A 24,704-nucleotide genomic window follows, 5' to 3' on the forward strand; every position below is an offset into this window, starting at 1 on the left:
CACATCAGTCACTAGAGGGTCACCATGGAGAAACAGGTAGTTGAAACAAGCGCTGTGGGTACTGGAAACCAAACTTTAGCTTCTCTGGAATAGCATCCAGCACCTGGATGAGCCATCCTGCCCTTCTGATCACTGACAATAAGAGCCACAACAAAAGTGCTCATCCCACCAAGCAAGAACAACCCCCGGCACACACACCCAAATTAAAGCCAATTAAGCAAGCTCTATTTACTATGCATAGGACTGACTCTCAGAGTCAGGATTTGAGAGAGCAGTGTGGGTTCACTTTTCAGGACTCTTTCTATAGTGAAAAAGTATAAACTGAGAGCTTTCAAAAGAATTTGGTGATGTAGAGATTCGGCAAGCAAATTTTATAGAAGCAGGCAGCCAATTAGATTGTCTGAAAGATCATCTTAGCAGACATCTCATCAGGATGGAGTACATCTGAGGTGTGAGTCAGACTCCATTGAGTGGGGAATGTGTCAATTTCCAGAAACAGGTTAAATCACAGTTAACTTGAATTTTGCAGCAAACAGAAATGAGCTTACTTTGAGCTTGTAACAAATGGCGTTTAACTTTAAGATGGAGTCAGGCTGGTCCACCAAAAGGATATGAGAAGCAATTGTTTGACGGCCCCCCTACAACCACCACCAAGTACAGGTGTTGGAAACAAAATCTCCAATATAACATCAGTGAGTGGTAGAGCACTTAGATGAATTGATTGTTGTTATTATGGAGTATCGGGAGATGGCTTCAGCCAGATTATGTTGTAGTAAGGCTCTCACCCGGTGTAGACTTTTCAGCTATCATTACTGCAAAAACTTTCATCTCATTATAAATTATCTAGCCAGTGATAATCTGCTAAATCAACATTAAATGTACTAAAATTGTAGACCTCAGGTTGCCCAGGAAGTTGTGAGCATTCATCTCTATGTAGTTCTGTGTTCCCTCCAACCTTAGCCATTGGCAGGAAGAGATGTGGGTCATCTCATTTGATTTGACATTTTATTTCCAGGTGCTGTGTAGTTACCAGCAATGTGATGTGCTACCTGGTGTGAGATGGTTGTCTTCCCAGGTCCCTACAGAGAGAGCATTTTGCAGAAAATTGTCACACCAAATAATTTTGGGGTCTGGATCAGCAAAAGGCAACACAACTTTTTTCAATGGAGGATCTGTGGCTACTGCAAATGAAGAATTTAATTTTTAACTGAAAATTACAAATATAGGCCAGGCAGTAGTAGCACATGCCTTTAATTCCAGCACTCAGAAGGCAGAGGCAGGCAGATCTCTGAGGCCAGGACAGTCTACAAAGTGAATTCCTGAACAGTCAGGGCTTCACACAGAGAAACCCTGTCTCAAACATACATATAACATATATATGTATATATCTGCACACATATACCCACATAGATACATACATACATACCCACATACATACATGCATACAATGTCACTACAGTTACAATTAGCACAGGTCTGATCACATTAGGAGAGCAAGAGTAGTAGGAGGAGCTTGTGGTTGTACAAGCATTAGGCTGCTGCCTCAAATTTTAATGGAGCTGAAAACAGAAAAGTTCTTCTATTTAGCTGGCTTTTTTTTTCAGTCCAGGACTCGTCCATGGAATGATTCCACGCACATATAGGATGGTTCTTTGCCCCACAGGTAGACCTCTCTAGCAACACCCTCGAAGACATAACCAGAGGTGTGTCCTCTAGGTGATACTAAATCCAGTGATGTTAATAAAGATATTCATATTGATAAATACACTTTTAAGGGGTGATATTTTGCTGTCTGGCGAAAACATACCTTTCACAGGTATCTTCTTATGCTGTCTGAGAGACAGCTGAAAAAGAGTTTACTATTTCACCACAACACTAACTCCATTAAAGAGGAGCTAATTCACATGGTCTAGTAATCTTTGCATCACCCTAGAGTCTAGCATTTCAACCCATAAATTTGGGGGGCACACACGCAGCTCTAAATAACAGCAAGATCTTCAGCATTTTCCTACATGTGTTAGATTTGCCATGTCTTCTGATAACGGTTTTGCGTGTGTGGTTAAAACTTATATGTTCTTAGTAACTTTGAGTTTATTTCTCACTTTTAGAAAGATTTAAACTGTGTGTACACACACACACACACACACACGAATATGCAATGTGTGCAATTGCCTGTGAGGACTAGAGACATCAGATCTGCCTGGAGGTAGGGGTGTTTGTGAGCCACCTGACATGGGTACTGGAAACTGAGGCTGGGTCACTTGAAACTGCAGAACACTCTTAACCACTGAGCTACTCCTTAATTGCTATTCCTGTATTTAACACATGACCTAGATGACAGCACATGGGTGAAAGGTAGAATTTCGTAGTACATGACTTTGAAGTGATCAAAACAACAGCAACAACAAAAACCTCTGGGAACAGAATTAATAACTAGGTGCACTTCTCCAATTCACAATACCAGGAGATGAGCTTTTTATTTTTCATTTTTAATAATATCCACACACATTTGAAATCGGTCAAGAAAAGGAGATGTTTCAGAGACTTAAGAGGTAGATTACAGCTCATTTTAATCTTTTATTTTGGCTCTTTTTTCTTAAAAATGAGTTGATCCCTATTGAATGTTATTAAAGTGGTATAAAAAATATCACCACAGTAGAATTTAGTGTTTTGCTACTGAGAAGTCCAGCGCACTCCTCTGCTCACTTAGATGCCTATAATTACAACTGTTTCTAGCACACACTGCTGCAGAGAGAAAAGCACCATTTTACAAATACCCGAAGTCAAGGTCTTCACCTGTGAATTCTCCATTTCAGGTCACTGATCTTTTGAGATGGAAACCTCCCTAGGTTTGCTGAGGCTGCTTCAAACTCATGGAGTCAAGCAATCCTCATGTCTCTGGGTCCCAGGAGCCAGGACTACACGTATGAACCCCTGGATCTCAAGTACTTTTTTAAAGTGTTAGACAGGCATGAACATTTTGTTCCTACCTGTTACATAAAACTTATCCATGGAATTTAGTTGACAATAACTAAATGATTATAGAGACCCCCCATCTCTCAAGCACATATTCTCTGAAGAGCTTTGGTTTAAGGCTTTTACACCTGCAAATGTACTTTTTAAGGGTCCTCATCCACGTGAATTTTATAGTGGTTGGTGAGGGATGACCTATGGTTGAAAAGTTTCCCACATGTGTTACATTCATAGGGTTTCTCTCCAGTGTGAATCCTCTGATGTGCTATCCGTGAGGAGCTCTGCCTAAAGGTTTTCCCGCACGTGTTACATTTAAAGGGTTTCTCACCAGTATGAATCCTTCGGTGCTGAATAAGAGCTGAACTTTGACCAAATGACATCCCGCATTCCTGACATCGGTATGGTTTCTCTCCGGTGTGGATCCTCTGATGGTTGCTTAGGGATGAGTTACACCTGAAGGTCTTGCCGCACTCATTACATTTATAGGGTCTTTCTCCAGTGTGCATTCTCTGATGTTGGATCAGAGCTGAACTTTGTCGGAAGGCTTTCCCACAAACTTTACATTTACATGGTTTCTCTCCAGTGTGAATTCTTTCATGAATAATAAGAGTTGAATGGGAACTTAAGGCTTTGCCACACTCATTGCAATTATAAAACTTCTCCCCCGTATGAATTATTCGGTGTCTATTGAGTCTTGAGATAGAAGTGAAGCCTTTCCCGCACTCATTGCATCTGTACGGCTTTTCTCCGGTGTGGATTCTTTCATGCTGAATAAGCGATGCACTCTGACTGAAGGCCCTACCACACTCACTGCACTTGAAAGGTTTCTCTCCGGTGTGGATCCTCTGATGATAACGAAGGGATGAGCTAGACTTAAAGGTGTTGCCACATTCGTTGCACAAGTAGGTCTTCTTTCTGGAATGAATTCTCTGGCATCCTGAAAGAGTAGTAGACGCCTTCCTCCCTGGGTTATATTTATAAGGGTTTTCTCCAGCATGGACCTTCTGGTGTATAAAAAGGCCTGACCTTCGGCCAAAGGATTTACCACATTCCTTACATTTGTAGGATTTCTCTACAGTGTGGGTTCTTAGATGCTTATACAGGGATGTACTGAGAGTGAAGGCTTTGCCACATTCTTTACATACATAAGGCTTCTCTCCAGTATGAGTTATTTGATGTTGAATAAGGGCTGAACTTTGGCTAAAGGCTTTTGAACATTCTTTACATTTAAATAATTTCTCTCCACTATGATTTTTCTCATGTTTACGAAGAGATGAGGTGTTAATGAAAGTTTTCTCGCACATACTACATTTATAGCGTTTATCTGGGGTGATTCCTAGTGGATTAGATAAATATGATATCTGCTTTTCACATTTTGATGACCTTTTTTCTCTATGTGACTCTGGGCTCAGTTCATCGCTTTTATAGCTTCTTTCTATAGTCGAGGCATTCATATCCCACTTTTCCTCTAATTCGCCTTCATGTATGGAAAGATTTTCTGACTTCATGTTCAAAGGTTCTTTTCTTTTAGATTTTCTCATAATCAGTTCCCGAAATGAAGAGTCTTGTGTTTGAGTTGACTTAGTGGTTCTCTGACTGCACTTCAGTCCTAGAAAGGGAAAAAGGAAACCAAAGATGTGACATAAAAATTGACTATTGAGACTAGACATGTTGAGTGGATAAATACTAATGCTACTTAAATAGAGTCTTGGTGTGTGGTTAAAAATAGAGGGTAGACCCAAGAGTTCATATAGAAACAAAATTGATGGTAACAGAAGTAAAGTGAAAGAAAAAAAAGCAAATCCATTTCTAGATGGCGATTAAACAGGGCCAAGGAGCTGGAAAGTGTAGTATCTAGAACCCAGAGGACTCATGTTAGTCACCTACACTGTTACCTCTAAGTTTGCCCTCTTTGTTTCTTGCCAACAATATCTTGCAGATCCAATTCAAAAGTTTACTATGAGAATGCTTGCTTGACTCCAAACATACATGGTCCATTCCTCCAGCCAGCATTTCTTATTTTCTCAGACAGAATCTCAATCTCCATGTAGCTGTCCTTGAACTCATGACGTCTTGCTTTAGCCTCCCGAGAACTGTGATTACTGATGACCACTTCTGATGTACTGATATATTATTCTGTACTTCTCTACATATAACAAGCAGATCAGCATATTCTACCGCTTACAAATCCTCTTGATGGTATCTCATACACACACACACACACACACACACACACACACACACACACAATTATTACTTCTGTTTTGATATGAAGTCTCACTATACAGCTTAAGTTGACAGATTAGGCTGGCCTGGAACTTGTAGCAATCCTCCTGCCTCTACCTTCTGAGTACTGGGAATATAAGCATGTGCTACCACATCTGGCTTGTGTAGTATTTTTTTTCTTATTTATACCTACCTAATTTGAAGAAAGTCAAGTACTCTTGACCACTTAAACATGAATTTCATATAGATTAGTCACAAGTCCTCATAGAACCTGCCTTCTCAAACACAACATAGATTAGAGAGAATTCTAAACTAGTTTACCCAGGAAGACATTATTACCTTAATTCTACAGAGGTGCCACAAAACAGGCATAATGTCAAGATCTGTAAGCTGTAAAGACAGCCTTATCCATGCATCAAGCAAGACTGGTGTTATGATTTGAGTTTGAACTGTCAACTAAAGGCTCATATATTAAAAGCCTCACTACTAGCTGACTGGTTTAGGGTAGTGACTGGATCACCAATGGGTTTCCAACCCAATGGTATCATACAGAAGTGGTGGAAGTCAGGAGGTGGAACTTTCTTTGAAGAATAGGTTAATGGAAGAATATCTTGTATATCTTATCCCTGCTTCCCCCAAATTCTGGACTACCCTGAGGTGAGCAGCTGTCTTCTGCCATATGCTCACCCACATGATGCCCTGCCTCACCACAGGCCCAGAAGCAAGGGAGCAAAGCAGCTATGGACTAAAATCCATAAAGCCACATGACAAAATAATTCTCTCCCCTTTAAACATTTTCTCCCAGCTATTTGTCACAGCAATGAAGAGTCTAAGACACTGCCTTAGGCCTTCTTATAAAGAAAGGCTACAGTTCTGATACTTTGCCCTTGCCAGAGTTCTGAGCGCTGCAGTCAGCAACTGAACGTGCATCTTCCCCATAGATAAAATGTCTTAGTTTCAATAAGAATGGCTTCCATAGGCTCATATAATTGAATGTCTAGTCACCAGGGAATAGAAATGTTTGGATTAGCAGGATTAGGAAGTGTGGTGTTGTTGAGGGAAGTATGTAATTAGCGGTGGGCTTTGACATTTCAAAAAGCGAATGCTAGGCCCTGTCTGTCTGTCTGTCTGTCTCCCTTCTCTCTTCTTGCCACCTGTGGATGAGGATATCTACACAGCCACTGCTCCAGCACTCTGTCTAACTCCATGTTGCCATGCTCCCTGCCATGATGCTAAGGAACATATCTGAAACTATAAGCAAGCACTCAATTAAATGCTCTCTTTTCTAAGAGTTGTCATGGTCATGGTGTCTCTTTGTAGCAATAGAACAGTGACTAAGAGGCCCTGAGAAGGCATTCTCTTTCCTATCCATTACTGTCTCTACCATGGTCTCCTAACTAATGCCCTAGCTTTGAGTCTTGCCTCTGACAACTTCCTCTACACTACAACCAGATCATCCTGCCTAAATCCAGATCTTCCCGTGCTGCATGTTCTTCTAAGATCTCTGTTAGAATGCCAATGAGTCATTGATGAGGTCTAGGATTCATCTCACTGTGAACTGTAAAAGTATAAAAGATTTGTCTACATCTGCCAACACCTCCCTCCCCTGGCTGCTGTCAGCTATGCTGAACTAGATGCAGTTTCTGGAACAGTCCAGTTTAATTTTACTTGTCTATCTTTACATATGTAGAGACCACCTTTCCATTCACCCTCACTCTCTCACACTGTGGCTGGATAATGTTCTGAGTGAGACGAGGTTCCAGCACTGCTGACACGTACACTTTCATATGTGTGCATGTGCACATGTGTGTGCTCGATGGGCAGAGAGGATGCAGTGACAAACAAGTACATAGAAGCCATATGGTTATCTGGAGAGAGTCCCAGGCAAAGCCATCAGGAGAAACAGAAGTACAGTTGACTTCTGATGGAGCAAAGACCCTGACCTTGCCTAGAATGTACGGAACAAAAGGAAAAATGGTTAAAGAGCAAAGTATGCAAGGCCTCCTGAATATTGGTAAAGGCTGTGGAATTTTATACCAAGCACAATAGGATGCCTGGGGAAATATGCACTATTTGAGTTGGCAGAGAACAGAGAGACCTGGGGCAGAAGTGAAAGCAAATGAAGGTTTTAGGGAGCTGAGGTTGTGTAGGTCAGAAAGGGGTGGAATACACATGAAGTTGCTATCAGGACTGAGATTAATGGTCTAACAGAGTACTAGGAAGGAAAGAAGACAATTAATTAAGATCATGCCTATGAATTCTGAAAATGAATTATGGCACCAATCACCAAGAAGAGGGAGGAGAGGATGGGAAGCCCTAGGGGTCTGCTTCAGGTCTACTTGTGATAGCTGAAGGGCTTCAGAGGAAAAGGCAAGGAGACTCTGAAATAGCTGTGTGCTGCTTTAGAGACCTGGGGAAAGGTCAGAGCTGACGACAGGCATTTGGGAATCATCAGCCTACAAATTCTATTTAAAGCTAAAGAACTGAAAGAAATCAGCAGACTTCCTGAACATTTAAGGAAACTGGGAGATGATGGTATTCCAGGAGCCAGAGAGGAACAAATGATTAGCTATGTCAAATACCCTGAAGACTGGTTTGGGTATATGGCTTGGTTGGTGTGCTGGATAGTTTAATGCCAATTTGGCACAAGCTAACGTCATCTGAGAGAATGGAATCTTAATTAAGAAAATGTTCCCCGAGAGAGGGGCCTGGGTTGGGGAAAAGGTGGGGATGGGAATAGGAGGGATGAGGTGGGGAGGGGGAGGACAGAGAGAGAGACATTACTGGGAGAGACAAAAGGATTGGGGATGAGGGTGGGGGAAGCATAGACAATGGAAACTCCCAGAAATCTAAGACCCCTAGCAATGCGAGATATGAAGCCTGAACCTGCCATCTCCTGTAACCAGGTAAGACATCCAGTGAAGGAATGGGGACACCAACCCAGCCACAAAACCTTAGACTCACAATTTGTCCTGCCTACAAGATATGGAGGGGTTAAAAATGGAGCAGAATTTGAGGGAAGGGACAACCAATGACCAGCCCGGCTTAAGACCCATGCCATGAGATGGAGCCCACCCCTGACACTATTAATGACATTCTACTATACTTGCAGACAGGAGCCTAGAATAACTGTCATCAGAGAGGCTTCACCCAGTGACTGATGGAAACAGATGCGGAGATGCACAGCCAAACATTAAGCAGAGCTAGGGGAATCCTGTGGAAGATGGGGAAGGAGGATTGAAGGAGCCAGAAGGGTCATCACAAGAAAACCCACAGAGTCAACTAACCTGGGCCCACAGGGGCTCATAGAGACTGAACTGCCACCAGAGAGCATACAAGGGACTGACCTAGGCCCTCTGCACAGATGTAACAGCTGTGGAGTTTGGTCTTAAGTGCAGGAGATGGAGGTAGCATGGAATTTAAGAAGATTTCTTTTAGTGGAGCAGTAAATGGGAGACCAACTGGAAGTCTCAGGAAATAAGGCAAAGTGAAAAGGCAGGAAGACCTGGAAAGCCCGTGTAAAACCTGGTTCCAAGGGGAATAAGAACTCGAGCATGAGAACCTTTGTTTATAATGAAAGCAGTCCCAGCTACAAGGACCTACATCAACTCTCTCCCACCCATGTCAGTTTCCACTGGGGCCCAGGCCAGTCACAGGTTGTGGATATGCTAACTGCTCTGTATGCCCCACTCAGAACCCCCACATCCACGAACACACCACTCCACCTTTGCTCTCTCTGAGAACCAAGCGCAGCTGAGTTACTTGGTGAAACGGTTAGGACTTAGGTTCTAAGTAATGATCACATTGCGTCATGATTTCTTCTTTTTGAATACAAGATCTCACTCTAGTCCAGGCTGGACTGGAACTTACTATGTAGCACAGGCTGGCCTTAAACTACCATCACTTCTGCGTTAAGACTCCTGCGTGCCAAGACTGCAAGCATGAGCCTCCATACCCATCCATGTGATCATTACTAATAGTGGGTAATATGCGCACAGAGAACCACCAAAATTCTCCTTAGACGGTGAGAGTGCAGGTGAGGATGGGCTGTGAGTGCTGGTTGGAGTTGTCTGACACTCAAGCCAGGACCTTCAAGGGTCAGCCACAGGTCAAGGCAGGATCTTCAAGGGTCAGCCACAGGCTAAAGAAGCATCAGTCTTGGTATCTCAGAGGGAGCAGGGCCATGCCAAACCTGTCTCACATCACTGTGAACCCTTACGTCTCTTCCACAAAAGTAAGCCTAAAGTAATTCCCACTATCAATCATGTCATCCATAAATGTGTCAAAACTACCCACATGACCCTACCCAGGTTAAAAACATTGTTCGCAGGTAGTCTCACCCTTATGATACACAGAAACCACAAATAAACCAAATGACGCTGATGTAAAGGCATTTGTGGAAATACTCTATGTTGTATTAGTCACTGGCTCATTTGGCTTTCACTATTTAAAGAGGGCTTTTCCTTTTATTTATATGGTGCAAGTTATTCCTATATTTTCTGCATAACCAGAAGCCTACTCTGGCCAGCACTAGAAAATGGAAATAAACGAAACAAGCTGCCTCCAGATACAGATGCAGAGGAAGACAGAGATCACGCACGTGCCCATGTGCTATGCAGGAATGGTATGGAAGGAGAATGAGGCTGCTGAGGTGAAGAACATGGAGGAAGGAGCCCTGGGCAGAATCCTGGGGAACCCAGGAAGGCAACCACAAGAGCTCTTGGCCATCAAGAAAAAGAGAAGGCAGATAGATAAGTCAGGTACAAAATCCTTGAGGCAGAACATTAGACAAGGGTGACCACTATGGTGAGGACTCTGCCTTGGGCTCCATGGTACAGAAGTCGCTAGTTTTAAGGCTGTGGCTGACCTCCATGGTAGCACCTGTGTAAAATCAGGAAAAGCCGCCTTCCTCTGAATGGATTACAACCCCAGAGGCTTCACTGATAGACCAGCAGATGGCTGACAACCCCACACGGTTCAGCAGACTCTTGGTGGCTTCTGACATTAAAGATGATAAAAGGAAAAGAAAAGGGGGCTGGGGAGATCTCTCACTGGAGATGTGATTACTAAACCATTTCTGGAATTTAAAAATGTCCAGATTTTGGAATATTGTGCATTTGGACACCTGCCAAGCCTGTTCGATACACAAGTGGTTTCACCCATGATTCTTAGTGTAGCTATGCAGGAAGAGCACAGCCACACTGCTTAGGCTCTGCGCCAATTCTTAAGCAAGAGACCCAAAGGAAGACACCCTTCAAGCCATGGCCTCTCACCTCCAGTTTAAGACTTACAAACCCAGGGACAACAAAGGCTGTTTTACATTTTTTAAAAAGTGATTCGTTTTTATGTGTAAGGGCGTTTTGCCTGCATGTGTCCCACATGCATCCCCAAGGCACACGGAGATCAAAGAAGGGCATCAGAAGCCCTAGAGCTGGAGTTATGAATGGTTAGGTGGGTGCTGGGACCTGAACTCAGGTTCTCTACAAAAGCAGCCAAGGCACTAAAGAACTGAGCCCTGTATTTGTTTAGTTTTGAAGGGAAAAGTAACTTTGTGAGTTCACCAGTGAGGGATCTTACCCAACTCATTGGCCCTTAGTTTCTATCACCATAGCAACACCTCTGTTGAGCCTCCCTTTAGGTCACTTCAGGTCTGGCTCACAAGGTCTTTTCTTTTAACCACCTTGCAAAAACAGTTTTCCAGGATCCCAACCCCCGGCTGGGGGCTCAAGGGTCCAAGAGTTCTGATCTCACTTGTGAGTTCCAACCCTTATAGAAACCCCCACCAGAGATCCGTATCCAAGCACTTCACTTATACGCTGAATGAAAACCACCCCCCCCCAATCATCACACGGGGTCTCTCTAAAGCCCTAAGCAGAGGCCTTCATCTAGACCCCGCTAGCTTTCCCTTCATTCCTGCAGTGGCGCCCTAAGGTTGTCTGGCTGCCTCTCAAGTTCAATCCATCTTCCATAGTGCCCCTCACAGCACTTCCTGAATGTAACAGCTCTTTGTAACAACTTACAGCATTGTATACAAATAAAGACTCTTTTTCCGGGCCCATTTTTAAAGGGTACATTGTTGCCTCCTCGCCCTTCTCTCTGTGCACACAATTTTCTTTCAATCTAATCTCAACAGTGCTCTGAAACCCGCCTCACTCCTTGACACTCTCTGAGATGGTGGCTGCCAGAACAAGGACATACCACAGTTTCTTCAGCTGGTTAACTAAGAGACCTTTGAATTGTTTCTGATTAGAACCAGCTTTCTGAGAGCTACCCACAAGTACAGTGGCCATTTGCAGTGCAGATGCTTGCAGCTGCCCATGTCCAGGACACAGCTCTCGGAACAGCACCAAGGCCCTCGTTACAGGATCCCTACATGCATAGCCTTCCCACCCTTTCCTTTTCCTTTACATTTTGAACTCCAACCTGAGTGAGTTCTTTATCATCCCTTAAATATACCATACTTCTTAAATGAGCTCTGAAAACACAGTCCTCCTCAGAAACAACCAACAAGAAAAAAAAAAAGATCCCAAGAAATTCATTCGGGGCGTGGTCAGAAGAGAACAACAGAGCTAGCCCAGATTTCAGTTTCCCTCCACTGCTCCTATCTAATTCAAGGATAATTTATTGAGTTGTTTGTTTACTTTGTTTCATTGGTGAGTGTGTGTGTGTGTGCTGTGAGTTGAACCCAGGGCTTTTTGTGTGCCAGGCAGGTGTTCCTACCACTGAGCTCCATCCCAGTCCCTGACCACCTCTTTGTTCTTTAAAGATTTATTTATTTTATATATATAAGACATTGTCATTGCCTTCAGACACACCAGAAGAGGGTGTCAGATCTCATTACAGATGGTTGTGAGCCACCATGTAGTTGCTGGGATTTGAACTCAGGACCTCTGGAAGAGCAGTCAGTGCTCTTAACCACTGAGCTGTCTCTCCAGCCTCCCACCCCCTCCACCCCCGGCCACCTCTTGTGGACTGAGAACCTGAAGACATTTTCCAACCCACACTCTAAGCTGCACCCTCTCCTTATTCGCCATACTGGAGCCTGCATAGACTGCCAGGCCTGCGCACGCACTCACCGAGAGAGAAGCCTCCAGGGCCTTCTTCTTCCACCTTCCAGGGATCCTCTCCTTGCTGCAGCAGGGAGATCACTTTTGGTTTGGTAAACGGGAATCCTGCTTGTAGACAAGATGAGCTCAGTAACCAGAAGCCAGACAACCACACAGGACTGAGAAAATCTCTTAAGTTGCAGAAATCAATTAAGCCTCAAATGTTTCCCTCACACGGCCCTTTGCAGAAAAACCCGTAGCAAAGGAGATGGGCAAGAGGTTCCAGAGATGGAACAAAGCTCTCTGCTGAGAGATGAACCAAGCAAGCATGGAATGACTGCTGGTTGGGAAGATGCCAGGACCATGAACCTTTGCTTCATACCAAGGGAAGCGGTGCCCTCACTGCCACGCCCGCTCCACTGCACATGGGCAGTTCCAGGCCTGCTGTGCAAAGTATGTGTCAATGCCTACTTATAAGGTCATATTTGTAAGACCCGAAGGCAAAACTCTGCTAAGATTTCACAATGAAATCTCCATTCAGGGAAGAAGGCACTGAGGTCTCGCTCGTGAGTCTCTGCCCACAGGGCACTCTCTTACCCAGCGAGGCCAGGTTGCTGTAGTTCTCCAGCATCACCTCACGGTACAGGCTTCTCTGAGAGGGGACCAGCTTCTTCCACTCATCCCGGGTAAAGAGCACGGCCACGTCTTCAAATGTCACCGACACCTGTGAGGGACAGACAACTCCATGGGAGAAGCCACCCTATAGCCTCATGCTTTGACACACATGTGCAGATGTATATCCTCACACAGAGATACAGCCATCCAAACACGTGACCAAGTACATGAGAATACACATATACACATGTATACATACCACATCACACATACATACACAATAAGAAACGAAAACTTTCATGGAAATTGTACAAGCAAAAGATAAAACCCATAAAGTGGGAAAAACAACACAACAACCAACCAACCAACCAACCAACCAACCACCACAGGCTGGAGAAGGCTTGGGAAGCAACATAAGGATTGTCAAGAAGAACGAAGAAAAAATAGAAAACCAATCTTGGTAAGGGCAGAGAAAGAAACACAGACAAGTGCGGGAGGCAGGGCCAGAAAAAAAGGAATTTTCTCAAGCACGTATGTGTGTTCTGTCCCAGGTACCTGGCAAGTTACTTGTGGAATTTGTAGGCATACACCAGACTGGCACCAGGCAACAATAGCCTGTTTATCAAGAGATACAGAAGACTAGAACTGTGAACATCGGGTGTGCTCCCCACAGAATCGACCACCCACGGAGAGAGAACCAACTGCTCCAAGGAGGGCATGGGCGCTGAAACCCGGTGAAGGCTGAACTGCATGGATAACTGTCAGAAGGAAAACCAAACAAAAGCCGCTCCTTCTGCTATGATGTGAACCGGCAAGGTGCTTACCTGAGATGTCGCTTCCCATTGCTCAGGAGCCATCTTCTTTCTGAAGGTTCTTCTTCCAAAGATGGGTGAAGATGAGGGAGGATCTGAGGGTGGAAAGAAGAAAGGAGTAGTACCTGTTGCTCGGCACCTGTCAGAAGCAGCATCTCCCAAAGTGTCCCATCAGCTGAGCCTGGCTCTTCTGCCTCAAGAGAGGGAACCAGGAGCTGGGGGTGGGCATCAGAGAATCGGCAGGTCACCAGTCTTCTTGTCCGTGGATTTCCAGAAGCAAGACTCAGGCGACACTGTACTCCATAACCGAGGGGACTCACTGAGCTCTCGTGTGAACACCCTTAGACTGTTCATCACATCTCAGCAGGCACTTTCCAGCCCCTTTGGGAAGGAAATTGAAGTCTGAGTGCGGCCACAGTGGGGGCGCCTCCGGTTTCGACCCCCTCAGATCTGAGGGGCAGAGACGGTGTTCTTCCTTAAAACACGTTGCCCACCCAACTGCACTGCTGCTGTCAGAGATCGATTTCCAGAATACCAGGGGAAAACTCCAGAAAGGGGACCAGTAGTAGCCCAGGACAAGAGAGCTGCACGGAAAACACAGCCTGCATGGACACTGCCCGGGCGGTGGGGAGCAGGTCACTTGCACTCCAGGGCCGAGGCCACTGGGAGCGCGCGTTCCGGGGCGGGGGATGCGCAGGAGGCCACCGAGCTGAACCCAGCCCAGCCCCTGTCTGACGTCGGAACACATCGAGCCTTCACTCACCTTCCCTCGCCCGGCTCCCGCCGCACCTCACATATGCTCTGAGCCGCCGCGCCTAAAGACTCTGCACGGGGACCTTGGCCCCGAGCCTTGAGCCGCGCCACAGACGTCCTAAGACCCGCGAAGGCTCACGGGGGGTCAGATCTTGGGGTCCAGAGGGTGGTGGCCGCGGACCCCTCTGGGAAATGTAGTCCACTTCGAGACCCAGGGATTCTGGGATTTGAAGTTCCTCGGTTTGTCGGAAGCACAGATTACTTACTTGGAAGGTGAGAGTGGACACCGGGAACCAAACACCTGCTTGTTAGGTAAATAATAAAAGATGTTGCAGGTTAATGGAAAGGAAGCTGGGACGAAGTGCCCTTTAGAAGAGCTTTTTTTTTTTTTTTTAAGGTATTAGTAGGGCTGGAGAGGTGCTCAGTGGTTTAAGAGTCCTTGCTGCTCTTGTTGAGGACCTAGGTTCAATCCCCACTACCCATATCAGTTGCTCACAATGGCCTGTAACTGCAGCGCCTGGGTTCCAATACCCCCTTCTGGCATCTCGGGGCAGTGGATGCATTCCATGCTCATACACACTCATTCATACACACAAATAATAAATGTCCTTAAAATTCTTCTTTTCCCACAAATAACAACAACGGGGAGGGGGGGGGGAAGTTATTAGAATCAGGCTGAAAGCAGCCACGATGGAGATCTGATGGGCAAAGCTTATCAAAGATCCTTCAGCTCCCAAGGACAGGAATTCTGTATTCTTACAAGTTTGGGGAAGGAAGTGTGCCGTACCACATGGCCCAACTTGTGTGCCAGGAGTCACAAGAAAAGGCAGGAAGGCACTAGATGCAAACTAAGTTATAACTCAAGGCTGTCTGGGGTGTCTGTTGGAGCTGGGGTGGCAGCTGAGAGAGAGCTTTGTCAATGTCACAGCACATCGCTTGTATCAACTCTCAGTCCAAAGAGGGAGAGACTACAGGAGTGTGTGGTCTGACTTTTCAGAGTACGCTGTACAGTCTGTATTCTAATGGTCACGCACCAAGCCCTATTATGAGCCATTTGAAAAACTGAATAAAACAAACGTCATTATCCTGAAGTACTTTATTTTTTGTAAAAGGCAAGAACCAGACAACAAGCCATGAACATAATTAGATAGGGATCTAGAAGATACCTGTAATAAGACCAAAAACAAAACAAAAAACAACAACAACAAAAAAAAAAAAACAAAAAAGAAAGAAAGACAAACAACAAAAGAAGGGTAGGGCAAAGGAAGGGTAGCCTGGGCAGACAAGAATGAAGCATGGGGTTGAGGCAACAACTCAGGAGAGGCAGAACTGTGACAGTTGTAGTTTTGTGGCTGTGACACGCACTTGAGAAGAATAACTTAAGGGTCTAAAATAAAGGGCCAGTTTGGGGCCATGGTTGGCAGGTTATAGTCTTCGCCTGACTGACTCCATTGAGTGTCAGCTCAGAGTAAGGCAGCAGAATGTCACAGAAGGACAAGGAAGATGAAAGCCGTGGAGCTGAAGGCAGCCAGGAAGCAAAGAGCAGTTAACAGGAAGGGGTGAGGCCAAAATAGACCCTTCAAGGACATCCCTAGAAACCCATCTTCTCTAGCCAGGCCCCACCCTCTACAGTTCCATAACACCCCAAAACGGGTTGAAAGACTGAGCCCATCAATGGGTTAAGTCATTGTGTATGTAACAGCCCTTATGATGGAATCCTCCATGGATACGGCTTATCAACGCAGCCAGATACGGGCTTTAGCAAGCTTTTGGGTACCCCTCAATCTAATGAAATTGACAAACCATAGCAATCAGGACAGAGACATTACAGGAAGAGCCAACGGATAATTGTTTTAGAATTTTTTATTTATGAGGACCCGGAAGAAGACTCAGTGGTGAATCGCTCCCTGCCAAGCCTGGCGACCTGAATTCAATTCTAGGAACTCACATAGTGAAAGGAGAGACTGACTCACAAGTTATTCTCTGATCTCATACATACACTGTGCCACATACATTCATATATGCACAATAAATACATGCAAAACATTTTATTTTAATTAATTTGGTGGTGGTATGAGCCTCTAGCAGCCTAGACAAGCATTCCACCCCTGAGCCACATCCCCACTCTGTAGAGAAAATCGCTTATACGCATCATCTGTCAATAAAAAAGACTATGGCCAATGAGCTGAGGCAGGAAATAGGAGGTGGGACACTGGCAGGAAGAGACAGGATTCTGGGAAATAGTGAAAAAAATAAAAGGAGATGCTGAGAGAGATGTGAAGAAGCAGCAGCTGGGGCTGAAGGACAGGTAACTAAGTGGTAGACAGAATAGTTTGAATGGGTTAAGTAAGTTACAAGCTAGTCAGAGAATGAGCCAAAGCTATGGCCTAACCAACTAATAATAAATAATTAGTCCCAGAGTTGTCATTCCTAGAGCAGGGGATAGAAGAAAAAAAAACATTTTTTTTAAACACCAGCCCTCTTTTAACTTTTGAGACAGAGTCTCATCAAATTGGCTAGGCTAACCTTGAACTCACTCTGCAAAAGCTGGCCTTGAATTTTGAATTCTTTTGCCTCAGACTCCTAGATAGCTGAAGTGACAGACTCTCCCAGGCCAGGCTAGTAAGTATTGTCAGTCACACAAAAAAATTATAAATAAACCCAGCCCAGCCTCCCCTCCAATATCTTGGTGCCACAGAGCAGAAATTAGTAATTAGGGTTTTGATTCTCTTATCAGCACTTAGAAGCCAAGCTTCAAATCTGCTTCAGTTACAACTGAAGCCACAATGTATTTGTTGCAGCTCAGTAACTTTCAAAGCTCTTATCTGAGGCTTATTTACTTCAAGGTATTCAAGTAAAGTTTTATTTCTAGTTGTTAATGTTATCTTAAGGTTTTCTTTTTTATTCTATCAACATCCTTGAAGTTTATCTTTGAAGATTGTTTTCTTCTGTTTCTTGAAACAGAATTACTGGGTCGAGGACTGCTAAACCCTAAGATGTTTAGGGTTGGTCTGATGCTATGTATACAAATGCTAAATTCTGAACCCCAAGATCTTGTTACCCTCAGATGAGTGAATTCTCACATACACTGATCTTTGCTGTGTAAACCTTGCTCCCCAATTTTAAGCCATTGGTTAAATAAAAATGCCTACAGCCAGTCACTGTGGAGAGTAGAGGTAGACAGGATTTCAGTTACCTGGTGGAGGTAGTAAGGAGGGACAAGGAGAGAGAGAGAGCTGGAAAAGAAAATAGAGAATGGGAGGAGAGAAAGGAGGAGACCACCATTAGATGGGATGGACCATGAACATGTGGCCAAAGGAAGTCTACCCTGAGGACAGGCTGATGGAGCAAGAAAGCAGCTGGGGTGAGACCAAGCAAGTAACTTGGGGAGCACAGCTGGGAATTAGCCAGTCTAGCATATATAAAAATAGATTAGGGGTAATCACCCAGTAATTGTGCTAAGCTGATTAAAATAAATTATAGGCCTCAATCTCAATTATTGGGAGGCTTGATGGCTTAGATTTTTCAAACCCTACACTAATGAGGGTTCTTAAATGCTTCAGCCTTCCTTTTAGGCCACCACTCAATAGAGGGAGTGGAAAAGAAAGGTTAATAGGAAACAGGTTGTAGACCTGTTTAGAAATAGTTCTTGGGGGGGGGGGGGATTCCAAGTAAAGGCAGTTCAATCCAGAGGAAACCACGAAGCTCTGCCAATCAGCCCAAGTCCACGGAAGTGAAGAGATGCCCCCCAGACTATCACAAGAAGTTCTTTGGCTAGCTGCTCTCTATGCAGTCACAAGCAGTGAAGATCAGCGACAGAGAAGCAGTGCCAGAGCCTCCTCCCACAGACTTATATCTTTTCTAAGCATCACTTATCCTTTCACCTGTCTGGCCCAGCAAAACATCATATGACATGACTGAGTTTCCAAAGAAACCAGAAATTTCTATTTAAGGGGCTGGCTGGGTCATAATAAGAATGAATGGAGTTAATCAATAGCATTTACAACAACACCAAGGCATTGAGTCTGGGACCTAGTTCTCCCCTGGGAGAATTTATAATCCAAATTCTCTTATTGGTTGGTGGCCACATGTGTCTGATGCCAGTACCCACTTGGGATATTCTTTCATTCTTTTCTGTATTTAGGAGAGATATGGCTTTGCTTGCTTGTTTGTTTGTTTGATATGCAGTTTTGAAAACTTGTGAAATTATGCATAACAAAAGAAAATGTTATGGCATCAACATCTTGATCCCTCTGCCTTAGTCCCTGGAGTGTTAGGAGCACAGGGGACAGCTGCCACACCTCCCTTAGGACTGTTTTCTTTGCAGTATTTTGGACTTGAGCTGGTGGCGAGAACAGAATTACTGGAAATAGACTCCTAAGTCTTCAGAGGATCCATATACTTAGTGGATTGTGGGCTGACCACATTCAGAGCTTCATGAGGCTCAGGAGAGGCTGACCTGATAGAACCACATCTGTTAGCAGAGGGTCAGAAGTGATGACTGTACCCAACTATGATGGTTTGTATATGATTGGCCCAGGGAGTGGCACTATTAGAAGGTGTGGCCCTGTTGGAGTAGGTGTGGCCCTGTTGGAGCAGGTGTGTCATTGTGGGTGAAGGCTTTAAGGCCCTCATCCTAACTTCCTGGAAGCAACTATTCTGCTAGCAGCCTTCAGATGAAGATGTAGAACTCTCAGCTCCTCCTGTACCATGCCTGCCTGGATGCTGCTATGTTCTCACCTTGATGACAATGGAATGAAATCCTGAACCTTTAAGCCAGCCCCAATTAAATGTTGTCCTTTATAAGATTTGCATTGGTCATGGTGTCTGTTCACAGCAGTAAAACCCTAACTAAAGCACCAACTTACAGACTGGAAGATGTCACAGTTCTTGGGGCACTGGCCTGTATGCACCGTGGTTTTCCTTGAGGAGGATATGGTCTACTTCAGCCTGAGTGTTCCTCCAGTCCCACCATCATGCCTTAAAACCAGGACTGAGGAGGACCAAACTGCTTCAAAACAGCTTGAGAGAGCTGTCTCGAGCAGAAAGCTAGCTGTCTCAACCATAGAGTTTTTAGAGTAACAAGAAAAAGATATCTAGAGCAGAGCAGAACACACACACACACACACACACACACACACACACACACACACACAGAGAGAGAGAGAGAGAGAGAGAGAGAGAGAGAGAGAGCTATCTGAAAAGCTGTCTAGAGTAGAGCAAAACAGAGAGGGAGGGGAGAGGAGGAGGGAGTGGGAGAGGGAGAGGGAGAGGGAGGAGACTGAAATCTGAAAAGCCATCTTCAGCAGACAACAAAGCCAAGACCTATCTACAAAGAGCTGTCTAGAGAACCATCCTGAGCAGATCACCAGCTTGGACCAATGATTTGACCTCAAGGCATTTGTTTTCGCTGTTCCCAGACACCCCTTCTCTCAGAACCTAGCCAAGGCTGGTCATTGGCGAAACACACAACAACTCACTCTCTTCCCCTCTCTGTCTCTCTGTCTCTTTCTTTCTTTCTCTCTGTGTCCATCTGTCTCTCTCTCTCTCTGTTTGTATCAGTGTGTCTCTGTCTCTCTGTCTCTGTAAGTGTGTATCTCTGTCTCTCTGTGTGTCTATGTATGCATCTCTGTCTCTGTGTGTATGTGTGTGTCTGTCTCTGTCTTTCTGACTCTCTGTGTGTCTGTATCTCTGTGTCTCTATCTCTCTCTGTATCTTTCTCTCTCTGGCTCTGTGCGTGTACCTGTGCATGCTTAGTGTCTAACAGCATGGATCAGGAACTGAGGCAGGTCCCAATGACCTGCAGTACTAAAAGTAGACACCAGAGGGAGGAAGAGACCACCAGCTTCAGGAAAAAAGGAGAAGGAAGACTATTTCCCCTCTTTTTCTCAGACAGGGTATCTCTAAAAAGGCTAAGAACTCACCATGTAGCCCCAGGGTGGACTCTGCATTTTCAGTGGTCTCCCACCTCAGCGTCCCAAGCACTGGGATTACAGCCTACTCTTTAATTATGAATCTGTATAACACAAACCAAGAGTCAGCACACAATCAAGAGTGGACATACCTCCAGAAAGACTGAGGAGTGGCCAATCAGCCCAAATGGTAATGGTCTTCCCTGCAATGCAGCAGGCTGTGGGGGCTGATGGAACTGAGTTCTTCTGTGCTTGTCCATCCCACAAGGACTCCAAGTCAACCAATCATATCCACTATTAAATACTGCCCTTCCCAGGAGCGAGTGACAGAGAGTCTGGATGTCCATTGGCTGAGGACAGACAGGAAGCTGTGATGTGACCATGAGCTTTCTTCAGCCATAAAGAAGAGTGACGTTATGTTTTCTGCAGCAAAATAGATGGAACCAGAGTGAGGCTTGAGAAGTGAAATCGGTCAGAATCAGATAGGCAAATACTGCGTGCTTTCTTCCATTTGTGGCTTCTAGATCCTAAAAGAGATGTGTAAAATCATATATGTACATGTGACACAAAACTGGAAATTCAGAAAGGAGGAAGACTTAGTTTTCACATTTACAAATACTTTGTTATTATTACGTGTATGTGTGTCATATGGTATGTGTGCATGACTATAGGCATGTGTCTGCAGCACCACACATGTAGAGGTCAGAGAACCACTTCTGTAAGTCAGATCTCTCCCTCCACCCTGGGTCTGAAGGCAGATCTCTAGTTGCCAGGGTTGTGCTGTGTGGTGGCTAATACTGGTTGTCAACGTGAATATATCTGGCATGAACTATATCCAGAATTGGAAGGCACACCTGTAATCCAGATCTTGAGGTTGGAAGACACAAGTTTCTGACCGGGATCTTGGCATGGAGATCTTGAGGCATAGTGGCCATGAGAAGCTTAGGCCCAGACAAGGTAGGACAAGTCTTTAATCCCAGGAGACTAAGGCAATGGTATCTCTGAGTTCAACGTCTGCCTGGGACAAGGCAAATCCTACATAGAGGCATGGTGGTATATACCTTTAATCTGGGCCACACCTTCAGCTAGAGACCTACGTAAGGACATTGGGAGAAGGAAGCCTCACTCTTCCTCACCTGCTTGCATTTACTTGCCAGCACATCTGTTGGCAGCTCCTTCTGCAGAAGACCAGCTCAAACAACCAGCCTCATGGGACTGAGCAACTACTAAATACTTGGCCTCCCTGTTCACAGCTGACCATTGTTGGGTTATTTGGACTACAGACTGTAAGTCCTCACAATAAATAATCTCGATATAGAGAGACAGTCCATAAGTTCTGTGACTTGAGAGAACCCTCACTAGTACAAGCTGCGAGCATCTCTACTGGCTGAATCATCTCTCAGACCCAGAGGCTGCATTTCTAAACTTGCACTCCATTAACCCCAGTTAGACTTGAAGTCTGAGGGCCTGACTCAACACTCTAGGGTCATGGGATGCTCTTACTTTAAGAGCTGTCACATAGGATGAACATATACATTTCTGCTACTTTCTTTTATTGTTAAGATTTCAGTGTCAGGAGATAATTCTCAGACCAGTTCTCTACTTCTACCAAGTGGGTCCCAGGGATGGAATGCACGTGGTTCCGACATTATGATTTTCTTTACAAAAAGGAAATAAGATAAACAAGTAATCACTATCTTTTTATTTTGTAAAGCTTTAATTTTGAAGCTCTGCTTAACATATGAACCTGGTTGAAATGATATAAACAAAGCAGCTCTGTAACCTTTTCATAAGACACTGGTGTCTTTGGTGTGTGTTGTCCTTTTCCTAAGTGTCCCCTTTGATAGCTTGAAATACCAACCTTTTTTGTTTTGGCTGGTCCTGGAAAGCCTTTTCATGGTATAGGCAAAGATCAAGCTTTTATGGAGTGAAGGTCTCTAAGTAAGAAGAAAATTCCGCTGACAACTGTAAGCAATGCTGAGCCATCTCCCCACAGCTGCTACCATGGGGAGGCATGCAGGCACAGGAGTGACTGCCACAAGGTTTCTACACTCACAGAATCCAGCAGCAGCAGGTGTGGACCACACAGGGATCCCAGGGTTGTTTGGAGGGTTCAGGGAAACAGGGGTGAGAGGCTCTGTTGTGGGTTCTGCAGGTAGGGGTGAAAAGGCGACTCACACAGGCTTGGGCTGCTTGGTTTGGATCATTCCTATGTGCCCTAGGCTTAGAAACCCTACTGCCGGATAACCAGACCTAGGGCTATCAGGATAGAGTGTAAAAGGCTGACTTCAGATGTTCTGGCTTCTGAATTACATGGAATATAAAGGCCATCACCCTGCTTGAACTGCAGTGAGGGGTTCCCTTTCTCATCCCAGAGGACCCCCATACCAAAATGTCAAAACGTAACATACAAAAAATAAGGAGGCATAATTAATAGAAACTCAAGAATTCAATTAAAAAAATATTCATTTAGCCCTTAATAGCACATTTTGAAATATATGTTTCACATACTATAGGCAACTATTTTCTACTTTGGCTGGCATGGTGGTAACTGTTTGTGATCCTAAGACACAGGAAGCTGAGGCAGGAGGATCACTAGTTTTCGGTTAACTTGGGTTATATATCTAGATACCACCTCAAAAAAGGAACAGATTAAAATTTGCTGCTTTAATATCATGTTGATGTTTTACTAGGATGCTTAATTACTTCTTCAGTTTCATTTAGAACGAGGTGCTGTATTTGACATTAGCATATATCCAATGTATAATGAGCAAAATTTGAACACTATGATATTTTTCTCTATAGAGAAGAAATCAGCAAATGAAATTTATTTCTTTAAAAATAAGTTGGTTTCAGGAGCTCTTAAGAGCACTTGCTGCTTTTCCAGAGGATCCAAGATCAGTTCCCAGTTCCCAAGTCAGGCAGCTTACAGCTACTTGTAACCCCAGTTCCAGGGGTTCCACACCATCTTTTGACCTCCTTGGGTACTAGCACCCATATGACTATGGAAAGCACTCACAAGACCCCTAAGTCCCTTTTCTTGTACTTTCTAGCTGAGTCTAGAGGTACTTCACTCATGGCTAGGACTGAGGGGTTCAGCCTTAACAGTGTAGAGTCCCATCTGTAGCTTGTGTTTTCACTCACAGTCAGTCTAGATATCTCCACCTCTAAAACATGTTTGTCCTTCGGAAAGCAGTGGGACTCCAGGCTTATTACTATGACAAGACAAGATTGGTTGTGTGGCTCCAGGCTTGTCACCATGACAAGTCAAGACTGGGTGTGTGGCTCCAGGCTTGTCTCTATGACAAGACAAGACTGGGTGTGTGGCTCCAGGCTTGTCTCTATGACAAGACTGGGTGTGTGGCTCCAGGCTTGTCACCATGACAAGTCAAGACTGGGTGTGTGGCTCCAGGCTTGTCTCTATGACAAGACAAGACTGGGTGTGTGGCTCCAGGCTTGTTACCATGACAGGACAAGATTGGTTGTATGGCTTCATGCTTGTCACCATGACAAGACAAGACTGGGTGTGTGGCTCCAGGCTTGTTACCATGACAGGACAAGATTGGTTGTATGGCTCCAGGCTTGTCACCATGACAAGACAAGACTGGGTGTGTGGCTCCAGGCTCGTCACCATGACAAGACAAGACTGGGTGTGTGGCTCCAGGCTCGTCACCATGACAAGACAAGACTGGGTGTGTGGCTCCAGGCTTGTCACCATGACAAGACAAGACTGGGTGTGTGGCCAGCCTGTGCCTGGGTCTTGTCTGACCCTTTCTTTCCTTTCTGAGGGGATTCCTGCTCCCCCTCGAGCTGCAACATGTCTAACTCTAACTAATAGAAGACTGGACAATAGCAGTCATGACCAAAGCAACAGCTGTCTCCCACAGGCTGCTCTGAGGGTCACTGCCATGTGGCCAAAAGACAGCAAGCAAGTTTTCCCAGAAAGTCCCTGGGAAACCCTCTCTGCCCTTCTTCTCCTCACCTGGTATGCTAAGAGATGGCTGGGACTTGACAGCTGCTTTGGAAACACTGGGGTCAATGTGTGATCCTGGGGGCTGGGGAGGAGAGGCCTGGATGGAACCTCACCTTTGCTTTTTCTACTCTTGATTCATCACCATGGAAATAACGATACTCATGAACTCGCCTGTTGCTTAACTAAATATAATCAGGATGATCTTTTCCCATGGGCTGAGGTTCAATTGTCTCTTCTAATAATAGTGAAATTCCATTCTGATTTCTGGATGTTCTTTCTTTTTGAAAAGCTTTCTGAGTGGCTAAGCAGGGGGAGATGGTAGAGGTGACATCCAAGGTCAGACCCCATGTCCTTCTATCTTAGACACCTTGTCACCAAGCTGATATGCACCATG

The 24,704-nt window shown here is 44.8% G+C and overlaps 1 protein-coding gene across 5 annotated transcripts; it reads right to left on the bottom strand.

Annotated features, from left to right (window-relative positions):
• Positions 1-1,094: 1,094 nt before the first annotated feature.
• On the bottom strand, positions 1,095-14,540 carry LOC110304622 (zinc finger protein 354A). Of its 5 annotated transcripts, none has more exons than XM_029484241.2 (5): positions 14,436-14,540; positions 13,685-13,767; positions 12,843-12,969; positions 12,276-12,374; positions 1,095-4,582 (listed from the first exon to the last, which is right to left on the bottom strand). In XM_029484241.2, exons 2-5 carry the CDS (start codon positions 13,715-13,717, stop codon positions 3,120-3,122), a joined length of 1,722 nt encoding a protein of 573 aa, XP_029340101.1. In that variant the 5' UTR covers positions 13,718-13,767; positions 14,436-14,540; the 3' UTR covers positions 1,095-3,119. The 5 variants fall into 5 exon arrangements, with proteins under 5 accessions (XP_029340101.1, XP_029340103.1, XP_021031704.1 ...); XM_029484243.2 differs by lacking the exon at positions 13,685-13,767 and adding an exon at positions 13,798-14,053; XM_021176045.2 differs by having other exon boundaries at positions 13,685-14,053.
• Between the last annotated feature and the right edge of the window lie 10,164 nt (positions 14,541-24,704).

This window comes from Mus caroli, unplaced genomic scaffold (assembly GCF_978045245.1).
Source record: "Mus caroli unplaced genomic scaffold, Mus_caroli_1 scaffold_13, whole genome shotgun sequence".
Lineage (NCBI taxonomy): Eukaryota > Metazoa > Chordata > Mammalia > Rodentia > Muridae > Mus > Mus caroli.

Excerpts from the sequence above, each read along its gene's own strand:
- LOC110304622 (XM_029484241.2), bottom strand. The coding sequence starts at position 13,717 with ATGGCTCCTGAGCAATGGGAAGCGACATCTCAG. Across the intron at positions 12,375-12,842 it reads CAGCAACCTGGCCTCGCTGG|CAGGATTCCCGTTTACCAAA; the intron begins GTAAGAGAGTGC and ends CTTGTCTACAAG. Across the intron at positions 4,583-12,275 it reads CCCTGGAGGCTTCTCTCTCG|GACTGAAGTGCAGTCAGAGA; the intron begins GTGAGTGCGTGC and ends TTCCCTTTCTAG.